At 35.1% G+C, this 12025-nt stretch overlaps 1 protein-coding gene across 1 annotated transcript in view; it reads right to left on the bottom strand.

Annotated features, from left to right (window-relative positions):
* Positions 1-12025, bottom strand: part of FNTB (farnesyltransferase, CAAX box, beta) — a 110108-nt gene that overhangs the window by 79362 nt on the left and 18721 nt on the right. The window contains exon 2 of the mRNA XM_036734340.1: positions 8582-8646. Coding sequence (XP_036590235.1) covers positions 8582-8646 — 65 coding nt within the window. The remainder of the gene's footprint in view (positions 1-8581; positions 8647-12025) is intronic.

Raw genomic sequence — 12025 nt, 5'->3', positions numbered from 1 at the left:
CCTCCAAAGTTCCCTGTTTCTATCAAAGGCATCAATATCCTTTTGATCCCCTAGGCTGCACTTTGAAGTCACCTTTACCCTCTCCCTTACCACCTGTAACTAGTCGGTTGTCAAATCTACTTCCACAATACTTCTAGCATCCATCCCCTTCTCTCTATCAATATAGGCACTGAGCCAATTCAGTTCTTCATCACCTCTTAAAGGAGGCAATGGCAATGTGGTATAGTGGATAGCGCACTGGACTTGTAGTCAGGAAGACGGAGGTATAAATCCTTCCTAAAAGAGATGCTAGCTGTGTGATCCCAGGCAAGTAACTTAACCTTGGTGGGCCTCAGCTTCCTCATCTGTGAAAGTAGGTGTCTGTACTCAATAACATCTAAGGTCTCCTCAGTTACTATATTTATGATTCTACTTTTTTTTGCCTAGACTCCTTCTATCATTTACCTTTGCCAACTAGTCCTTCACACAGGTGTCAAATTAATATCCATAAGACAAATCTTCCTGTTATTCCCAAATGCACAGTGTGACTAGAATGTTACTTTAGGGTACCAACATCTAAATAGAAAGGCTTCCCTCCTGAATATACACCCCAATTCCTTCTCACCTCATGTGCCTCTAGCAGTTTGTGATCTCCTAGGCCATCATCCCTAGGGCACCGTGGCCTATTTCCCACCCCCACCAATTACTGTGGAAATGAGAGCCAGACTCTTGTGAGGATAAGCAATTCCACTCTCCCAGCACAAATGCACCATAGCTGGATTGTCCCTGCACTCCTCCCGCCACCCCAACTCCCTTATAACTGTTTTTGTCCCATTAGAAAAAATCTTTGATGTGGTTTCATTTTGTGACAGCAATGATCACAGGTTGTTGGTATAGGGAAGTAAAGTACTTCAAGCATCATTGCAATCCACAAGCAAATGGATTACATTAACATGCAAAGGAAAGAAGTAAAAAAAAAAAATTGAAAAATGACAAAGTACTGGTGTGAAACAGCCTAATTAATCCTCAAAAAACAAGCAAAGACCCTCAGAGGAATCTGGCAGAGGCAGCTATAGCTGAAAGAACAGCAAAAAGACCAGTTAAAAAATAGCTGCTAACCACTGTGAGAGAGGAAAAAAATGCTTGTCAGGGGCAAAACAATGCAAAGACTGGAGTACTGAAGATGGTGGAAAATGCAATTTTTGCTACCTGAATAGCCAAAGGAGTCAATAGCCCCACTCTCCCAGGTCTAGCTCCTGTTCCACAATGCCAGTATGCTTAGTTCTAGTTCTAGTTAAAATTGCTGCTAAAATGCTCCATCAAGCTTGGTGATTCAGCACAATTATAATTTCATACTCCTCATCCTGAATAAGCCTTCCTGGTTAATCAGTAAGAGATGCCGGGGGGGCGGGGGGGGGGCCAGGGAGAGGGAGTGAGAGAGAGGGAGAGGACCGGGGGGGGGAGGGAGGGAGGGAGAGAGAGAGAAGGGGGGCGGAGAGACAGGGAGAGAGGGGGACAGAGGGAGGGAGGGGGGAAGAGAGAGGGAGAGAGAGACAGAGGGAGAGAGGGAGACAGGGGGAGAGGGGGAGGGAGAAAGAGAAAGAGAGAGAGAGAGAGAGAGAGAGAGAAGGAAGAGATACTGTTTTTGCTACTGATTCATGTTTCCTGACCCACATGGCCCCACCACAGCTGCCATGGCAGATCCTTTGTCTGAAAACCCTATGTAAACCTGAGCCACCAGTGGCTCTGGGCCTTCTAATATCCCACTGCTCACCCAGACCATCACTGGGCATGTTGCCAAATAGGACAGTAGAAGAGAAAGAAGCCACATTCAACTTTATCCCTGACTGAATTGCTGTTTATCTGTCCATACTAAGCTTTACTTATCTATGAACATCAACAAACTGTCCTGGCCCATCCTAGTATGGCTTCCTGCCATGCAACCGAACTCTGAGTGAAATATTCATGACACTAATGGAACTCACTTTTTCATTCAAAACTACTGTCAGAAGACATCAAATAAATAAAATCTGGGCATCTTCATCAGAATATAAGATTAACACACAAAATAGGGGGATTTTTTTTCTTTTTACTTCCATTGGACTTGGAATTTTCATCCTCATTGAGGGAATAATATATTGATATACTGGGAAACGGAATTGTTGCAGAATTACAGAAATTCCCAAATGGAGATGGAATATTGCAAACCACCTAGCACTATGCCACACATCACAAAAAGTTAAGAAACCTGTCTGAAAGATGGAGTTAAACATGCATAGCTGGCCTAGGAATTCACAAGACTTAAATTTCATTGAAAACCTATGGACTATAAACAAGGGTAGAGTTAGAAAAATGTACTATCTCAAAGATACGCTTAACATCCAATATGATCAAATGTAGTTTCATGAAGAATTAAAGATTTGTCAAAATCTTGTGAACTCAATGCAAATCACACAATGATTTCAGCAAAACAAAGCCACATTTCAAGTTAAGAAGCTTTAAAAAAAAGATTTAAAAAAAGGTTTATCATATGTCAATAAATAACTGTTTTATTTTGTTCCAGTTAATTCACACACCACCTTAGGATAAAATACAAAATCCTCAGCCTGGCATTTAAAGGCCTTCGTAATCTATGCTTAATCTTTCCAGATACTTCATACTACTCCTTTCATGTGTTCTACATTCCAGCCAAATAGTCCTATCTCAGCATCCCATCTTATGTGATACCTGGAATGCACTCCATATATATATCCAACTCTTAGAACATGGCTTCCTTTAAAGCTTAGCTCATGGGCTGTTTCCTACAGGAAGCCTTATTTCATTCCCTCCAGATGTCATTGCCCTACCCTTCCTGAAACTGCCTTGTAAGTTATTTATCAAATTTAGTCTTGTATATTCCTGTGAGAATTTAAGCTCTATAGGGAGTTTTTTTTTGTCTTTGTACTCCCACTGCTTAATACAGTGCCATGCACATTGCAAACACATGTTTGTTGAATTAAACGGATGAATTAACAAAAGAGATATGAATAAAAGATGATTTAAATGGAAAATAAAATTGTCATCCTACATGAGATGTAAAGGACCAAACCACAGAAACAATTTTAAAATATACCAAAGGTGACAATAATTATGAAACAACCTAACAAAATGTACAGAATACAACTAGAGCAATACTTATTGGAAAATATATATTTCTAAACACTGGCATTAACAAAAGAAAACTGATAAACTTGAGCATCCAATTTTAAAAACCTTTAAGACCAGTAAATTATCTCTTACGTGACCTAAATTTTAAAGCTCATACCATAAAAAATCAGAAGAGAACCAGATTAGATGAGTTTCACAGCTTTGGCTAGAGGGTGAATTCATTACCAAATAAGGAACAGAGGTGATTACAAAAGATAAAATAGATCATTTCAATTACATGAAATTTTGCCACAAAATTAATGCCAACAGGCCTAGAATTTCCTACATCAATTGGGGAAAATATGTACAGGGTATTTCTAAAGTTTAGACACATAGACAAAAATGCATATTTTCAAGAAATGAAATGAATGAAATTTTTATTTAATTGGAATATTAACAAATAACATCTTCAATATGATTTCCATCATTTGTGATGCAAAGGTTGATGAGCTTTGCAAGATTCACATGAACTCAATGCAATAACTTCACATTGCCGTCAACTGCCTATGTGTCCAGACTTTAGGAACACCCTGTATAGCAAATAAATTTGATAAGGATCTGATATTCAAGATATACAAGCAATAAGCAGAAATATCTAAGAGCAAAAGTTATTCCCTAATTATTTTTCAAAGAATATAAACAATTCTACAAAGAAACTAACTATAAAAATTAACTATTAATCATATGGAAAAAATGCTCAAAATCAGTAATACTAAGAGAAATAAAAATTAAAGCTAGTCTGAGGTTCCACATTATACTCATTATGTACCATTATAACCATCCAAAAATGACAAAAAAAAGAGAATAGTCTATATTGGAGGGCTTGTGTAAAAATGAGCATAGTGGTAGAGTTGTGATGAATTGATTCAAATAATCTCAAAGTAATTTGGAATCATGCAAAGAAAGTGACCAAAATGGCCATTATCCTTTGGCCCTGACATCCCAAGGCATATACCTCAAAGAAGTTAATGACAAAAAGAAAACCTCTTAGTCATCAAAATATTTATTTTTTGTAATAGTGGACAAGTGGAAACAAAGTAGATGTCCAACAATTGGGGAACTGCTAAACAAGATATATGAATGTATTAGAAAATTACCGTATTTTGTTTAAAATGATTAATATAATGAACATAATTCTCAATAGTCATAGACAGCCTTTTATGAATGGATACAAAATGAAGTAAGTAGAATCAGGAAAACATAAATGAAGGGTTCTTAACCTTTTATTTGTCATGGCCTCCCCTCTGGCAGTGTGGTGAAGCCTATTATTCCCTTCACAAAATAATGGTTTTAAAAGCCAAAAACAAAATATATAAGATTACAAGAGAAATAAATTTATGTTGAAATACAGTTATCAAATTATTTTTTAAAACAAGCTCATAGACCCCAGGGTTAAGAACTTCTAAAATATACAATGACTACAACAATGTAAATAGAAAGGAAAAAACCAATAAAACAACTGAAACTAAATGCAATGAAATAATAATGACCAAGTTTGGTACCAAAGAAGAAAGATAAAAAGGCACCTCCATCCAGTGCCTGAAGAGGTGACAGACTATACTCCATAGCAGATAAAGTTAAGAATACTTTTCCAATGTGTTGATTAGTTTTGCTCAACTGGGGCTTTTTAGTTTGGGTTGTTTTTTTTTTTAATTCTTTGTTGTGAGGGATAGTTCTCTATAATGGTGTAGGAGAAAAGAATATACCAGAAAGTGTGGGTTATGAAAAAATAAATAAATAAAAACAACAAAATTTTTTTTAAAAATTAATAATCTTCAAACAAGCACAAAAGAGATTTCGAAAAAAAATCAAATGAGAAACAGAAGTGAAGCTTTTAAAAATTGATATAATATTCAAGAGTTGGTTTTTTTGAAGAGTAACAAAATTAATAAGCCACCAGACAATTTGATCCAAAAAGAATGAACAAATATAAGAAACAAAAATTAAAAATCCATCTTTTCTCTGTAACCAACAAATGATTTTCAGGGAATATTCTTTGTAAGAAGGTTTGTTTGGATGTTTGTTGAGAAATGTCTGCTGAGTCAAAACAAAATAAATCAATTTCTTTAAAAAAAAAATAAAAATGAAAAGGAGGATATTTACTGTGAATAGAAAGGGAGAAAAGTTATCAGAACTTATTATACCAAATTAAATGGAAATAAATCTAAAAACATAAGTGAAATGGATGAATATCTTCAAAAATTTAAAATACTAAAACATGAAGCAGAAGACAAGTAACTTAAAAATATGAAACAGAGAACACAAGTAACTCAATCTCAAGAGAAATTCAGGAAGCCATAAATGGACTCTCAGAAAAATATTCCTGATCCGGACAGATTTATAAATGAATTCTATCACATATTTTAAAAATAAATACTCCTTTTCATGCATTATAAGCTCCCCCCTCAAAAAAGGGGAGAATTAATACTTTAACAAACACCTTCTACAAAACATAGTCTCGATTCCCAAATTAGAGAGAAATAAAGCAGAAAAAGAACTGCAGAATAATGTCACTCATGAATATGAATAGTATTTATGACTTAAGGAAACTTCCTCACATGGGAGCTTGCTCCATCAATGCTGAGGCATTAAGAGGTGAAGTAACTTACCAAGGAGCATATACCTACTGAATGTGAGAGGCAGAATTTGAACCCAGATTTTCCTACTCCAAGCTCAGCAAGCTATCTACTATGCCATGCTGCCTTCTCACTAGTGAATAACTACACAAAAATATTCAATAAAATGCTGTCAAAAAACAAAAAGGATTACAGTAATATATACAAAAAAAATTCATTAAGATCAAGGAATGATTTATACCAGGAATGCAAAGATGGTTCAATACTAAGAAAACAATTAGTATAATAAATCACATTAATGATCAATGCATACTGAAAAAAATTTCTATAAAATACAGAGCTTATGCTAAAAACAATAAAAAGCAAAAACCAAGACTTTTTCTTAAAACCACGAGTTACCATTATCTATAATGGAAAAATACTGGAAGTTTTCTCAATAAAATCAGGAAATAAGGATGGCTACCATCAACGTTATAATTGGACATAGTATAAAGAAATACTAGATATAACAATAAAACAAAACCCCAAAAAAGGATTTAAGGGAATAAGCATTGGCAAAAGGAGGCAAAATTATCTCTATTTGTAGATGATAGTTTATTTAGAATCAAGATTCAAACAAATAATCAAGATAATTTCTTCAGCAAATGAGATGATAATGTAAAGCAAGTGCTTTGAAAACCTGAATTACTATTATTTTTCAGCAGGATATAAAAGAAATAGACACAAGATCACTTTTCAAATATTATTACTAATAAAAACTAGGGAAAGAGTGGATATTTAAATTAAAATCAAAATGCATTAAATGTTTAGGAGTTAGCTTACCAAGACATATATAGAGAGAGTTTATATAAATAGGAATACAAAACAATTTTGACAGATATAAAGAAAATGAAGACATATACAATAGTCATGATTTAACTATCCCAGTAAAGTAAAAGTAACAATACTATTCAAATTAATTAATCTACAGATTTAACACTAAACCAAGGTGCCACAGTTGATACTTTAGAGAATTGAACAAAACAATGACAAAATCACTATGAAACAAGAAAAGGTCAAATACGACCAGAAAAAATGAAAAAAAGTAGAAACTAAGGGGGTCTGGCATGAGCATATATCAAACTATGTATTATAAGACAGTTATGATCAATAGTATTCAATATTACCAATCAATCAACAAGCATTTATTAAGCACCTACAATGTGCCAGGCACTGTGCTAGGTGATGAGGATACAAAGACAAAAATGAGACAGACCCAACTCTCAAGGAGTTTACACTCTTGTGGTGGAGACAATATATACATATGTAAGTATATACAGAATAAAAACAAAATAAATACAAAAGAGTTTAGAGAGGGAGGGCATTAGCAGTTGGAAGAATCAGTAAGAGGCTTCATGTAGCTAAGTCTTTAAGTAAGGAAGGGATTCTATGAGGTGGTGATAAGGAAAAAGTGCAATCCTCAGAGGGAGTGCATGGGCATCAGAGATGGAGTGTCATCTAGAGGAATCCAAAAAAGGCTAGTTTTACTAAACTATAAAGAACAAGAAAGGGAATAATATATAATGAAGTTGGAAAAGGAGGCAAGGGCCAAGTTGTAAATGGCTTTAAAAAACCAGTAAGAAAAGTTTATATAGGGAGTCACTACAGTTTATTGAGTGAGGGAGTGACATTGTAAGAGCTGCACTTTTAAAAAGTCACTGGTAGCTGTGTGGAGGACGGACTGGAATAGGGAGAGACTTGAGGCAGGGAGACCAATTAGGAGGCCACTGCAATAGTCCAGGTGAGAGGTGATGTGGGTCTAGATACTAAATAAAAATAGAAACATTGATCAATAAAATAGATCAGATAAGCAAGGAAATTCATACAATAGTCTAGTCTTCAATAAATCTAAGAACATAAAATTTTAGAGAAAGAATTTTTTATTATTCAATAAGAACTACCAGGAAAACTGGAAACTAATTTGGTGGAAAATAGGTTTAGTCCATTTTACAACACATACCACAGTAAATTACAGATAAATAAACAAGCTAACTATAAAGTTTCCATAATGAAAAATTAGAGAGTAGCAGGTTTTCTCTCCTAACTTAACAGGAAAAGAATCTGTAACCAATAATGATACAAAGCATATTATAAAAGACAAAACAGACTATTTCAATTGTACAAGATGTAAAAGCTTTTACACACATAATTTCAGCTAAGATAAGAAGAAAAGAACTGTGAAAAATATTTGCATTAAACATCTCTGATAAAAATCTGACTCCCAAAATCTGGAGGGAATTAACACAAACTTTTAGGAATAAAAGCCATTCCCCAATTGACAAGTAACCAAAGAATATGAACATAATGTTCTCAAAAGAAATCTGAACTATCACCAATTATCTTTTAAAAATGCTAAAAAAAATCTCTACTAATTGCAGAGAAGCACAAATTAAAATGATTTTCAAGATTACCTCACATTAGTGAAAATAGCAAAGATTCAATGTCATCATTAGATACAGGGGGACTTAAAAGGCACACAAATTCACTTCTTGTAAACTGACAATCATTTTGGAAAACAATATAGATTCTGCAAGAAATTTACAACATTGCTCATTTCTAACTCACTTCTGGATTTAAGTCTGACAAGAAAAGTATGAAAATATCCAAAGCACCAGCAGAACCACAGAGGCTTTGTTTGGTCATCCAGTTAGTCACAGGGTCAATAAATCTTAGCCAACTGGTAATGATAGCTAAGACACTGATCCCCCCACCCAAGATTGATCCATATCAAAATGCACAAGTTACTGAGGAAGGGGAATCACTCACTGGTGTTCCTCTTCAGGTCCAACACCACATCTTACCTTGGAACATGATGGTTGATCTTGTAAGCATTGAAGACCTCTTCTATCTTATCTTCTACTTTTGCCTAGTAAAGAGGCAGGAGAAGGGGGAGAGAAAACAGAAATGTTGGTAAGAAACCTATTAAGTCAGTATCCTATTACCTTACAGAGCTCCTGCCAGTAGCGATGAATCAGTAACTATTTATTAGTGCTTGCTATGTGCCAGGCACTATCCTAGGTGCTAAGGATAAAAGACAAAAGTGAAAAAAATTTGTGCTATTAAGCAGCTTACATTCTAGCTGGGGTGGACAATATGTGCATGGATAGGATTATTCATGATAGATGTAAGAATCATTCCTTGGTTAATGAAGAATTTGTTTCCACCTATGACAATACTTTTATAATGTTTACATTATCCTTTCAGAGCTATGTAACAAAGAATGTTACAGATTCCAAAGCTCACTATAACTTGTGCTTTTAAGCTACAATGTAGTTTTCTGTAAGTTTAACTTCAAAAACATACCCTCAAGGTGTTTCATTTATATAATACAAATTGCCTTAGAGTTCCTAGGTACTTACTGTACTGGAACTGTCTCTAGATTATTTATGCTGTTAAGGGGAAGAGCAACAAGAATACTTTAAAATAAATAGGCTAAAACAGAGGTGTCAAACATGATAGTGCCACCAACACTTCAGAGTGTGGTCCAAATCAGATTAAAATGTGTACAAGGATATTGATAGCGGCTCTTTTTGTGGTAGCCAAGAATTGGAAATCAAAGGGATGCCCATCAATTGGGGAAACGGCTGAACAAGCTGTGGTATATGAAGGTAATGGGATACTATTGTGCCATAAGAAATGGGGATGATACAGACTTCATAACAACCTGACACGACATAATGCTGAGTGAGCGGAGCAGAGCCAGGAGAACACTGTACACAACCACAGATATATGGATTCCGTGAGGACCAACCCTGACAGACTTCGCTCTTCTCAGGAACACAACGTGCAGGCACAACTCCAAAGGACTCACGATGGAGAATGCTATCTACATCCAGAGAAAGATCTATGAAGTTTGAATGCAGATTGAGGCACACTTTATGCTCGCCTTTTTCTCTTCTCTTTTGTTTTTGTTTTTGGGGTTTTTTTTTGTTTTGTTTTGTTTTTGGCTCTGTTTCTTCTTTCTCATGATTCACTCCATTGGTCATAATTCTTCTCCACAACTTGACTAGTGTATAAATTAATTCAATGTGAAGTCATTCATGGTAGTTATATGAGATTCCATGCCGTCTTGGGGAGGGAGGGGGGAGGGAGGGGAGAAAATCTTGAACTCAAAATTACGTAGAACCGTCTGTTGTAAACTAAAAATAAAAATAAATATTAAAAAAAAGAAAGCCAGTAAAAAAAAATGTGACTGGGAAATATTTAACAAAAATAAAACAAACAGAACATGGCTAATGTTAATATGTGGTTTTCTAAGTCATTATATAACAGCAGTGATCCTTAAGTGAGGTTTAGTGGCCCTAGTTTCTATTTGAATTTGACATCCCTAGTTTAAAACATTTATAGTTAGCTTTGGAATTTGTTTTGAAGTGACTTGAGCAGGGGTATATTTGATGTGTCAGGAACTCAAAACACTTCAAAGGCCATCAGTAAGTTTGACTGAATTACTCAGAAATAAGTAGAAAGATGTCCAGATTCTTAAATTTCCAATTTGCTGCATTTTATCTAGTGAAAACATCACCCCTCAGACTGATATGAAGCACCAACCTAAAGAAGCAGAACTGTTCTTTTTCTAAATTGCTTTATTTCTAATTCACATCTTCCCGAGGTTCAGAAACATAATTAAATATGGTTTCAAGGGCTTCCTCAGGGGCTTTAAGCTGAATGATATGGAAAAGTAAATAAGAAATACAGAATAGTGAACAAAGGGCTTAGGCAGTTATTCTGCTAAATTATGTCAAAAGCAAGATTTGTTTAGTAGACATTACAAAGGCAGACTATGCTGACTGAAAGAAACAAAACTAAGTAGAAAGACCTCTCTCAAACACAAGCCTACTTGAATCCATATGCCTCACTTAAAACTGTTCAAAGGCTAGTACAAAGCAGTGGTGTCAAACTCAAAAAGAAACTGATCCCTGAAGCCATATACCAACTTAGGAAACCTGTGGGCCCCAAGTTTGACACCTCTGATGTAAACAGCTAAGCCTGACATCTGCTCAACATTCAGATGTCTTGGCTTCCAATGAAAAAAAAAAAGTCTACATCCTAGAACTCCCGCATAAGCCCTCCCCTCTTCAGGACCTATCTGTCAAACATTAGACCCAAGCAGAGGGTGGATAAAGGAGATATTTACCTCTAGGCTATTATCTGTGCATTCTAAGCTATTTATCTGTACATGCTATACAAACATATTTCATCCCACCAAGAGAAAAATGTCAATATTATTTATCTAAGTAACACTGTGTACCTTCTTCAAAAGATTTTCTGTTTCTTCCTTCAAGCCAAGCTGGTGGTAACTCAAAGCAGTTTTATAACTAACTCAAACTTGAATATTTCAAGCTTTGGGCTTCAATAATAACCCAAATATTCTAGGTCTATAGTTCACAACAAATATTTATTCTTCACTGTGAGCAAATAACTGCTTTTCTCATTTTCTCATGTTATATATACACTGTAGGCTATTCTAAGAATAGGACTCATTGTTAGCATAAAACCAATTCAATAAAGGCATTTCAGAAAACCTACTATATACTAACTTTTTTCATCAGAAAGAACAAAAAGTTCAACCTTAATTTAAAAAATATTATGCAACACCCATGAGAGTTCTAAGACGTGGGCTTTTCTTCTCTTAAAGCCTAAATATCTGAATGATGAGGAAGAGATGTCAAGCTCATCATTTTATGTTAACCTTTAAACAATTTTAAATGAGTCACATTGCAGAGCCTCCTGAAAAGATCTATAACCACTAAAACAAGTTTGATCTGATCATCTACACAGGCAAAACCAAGCATATAACGAATGTCTACTACCATTATTATGACCTGCAATCATAGAGACAACCTATAGAGTTTGTCTACCACTAAGTACATCTAGGAAAGAAGAGAAAAGGGAAGGAGAAAGGAATAAGCATGTATATAATGTACCATGTTAAGTGCTTTTTTACAAATATTATCTCATGTGATATTCACAATAACACTGGGAGGCAAATATTATTATACCCATTCTAAAGTTGAGGGAAATGAGGCAAACACAGGTTAAGTGACTTGCCCAGGATCATACAGCTAGTAAATATCTAGGGCCAGATTTGAACTCTGGTCTTCCTGACTCCAGGCCCAGTGCTCTATCCATTATGCCACCAGTTGCCTCCAGACAGTTAAAGTGGACAATGAGTTTGGTCCAGTGTAAAACAAGCGGAAGGGGGTGACTTGAAATACTTCTAGGAAATTTCAAAGTTCCTTTAATGA

Source organism: Trichosurus vulpecula, chromosome 8, assembly GCF_011100635.1.
Source record: "Trichosurus vulpecula isolate mTriVul1 chromosome 8, mTriVul1.pri, whole genome shotgun sequence".
In the NCBI taxonomy this organism is placed as follows: Eukaryota; Metazoa; Chordata; class Mammalia; order Diprotodontia; family Phalangeridae; genus Trichosurus; species Trichosurus vulpecula.
The sequence above is the reverse complement of the archived record's forward strand: the minus strand, read 5'-3'. Positions and strand labels throughout refer to the sequence as shown.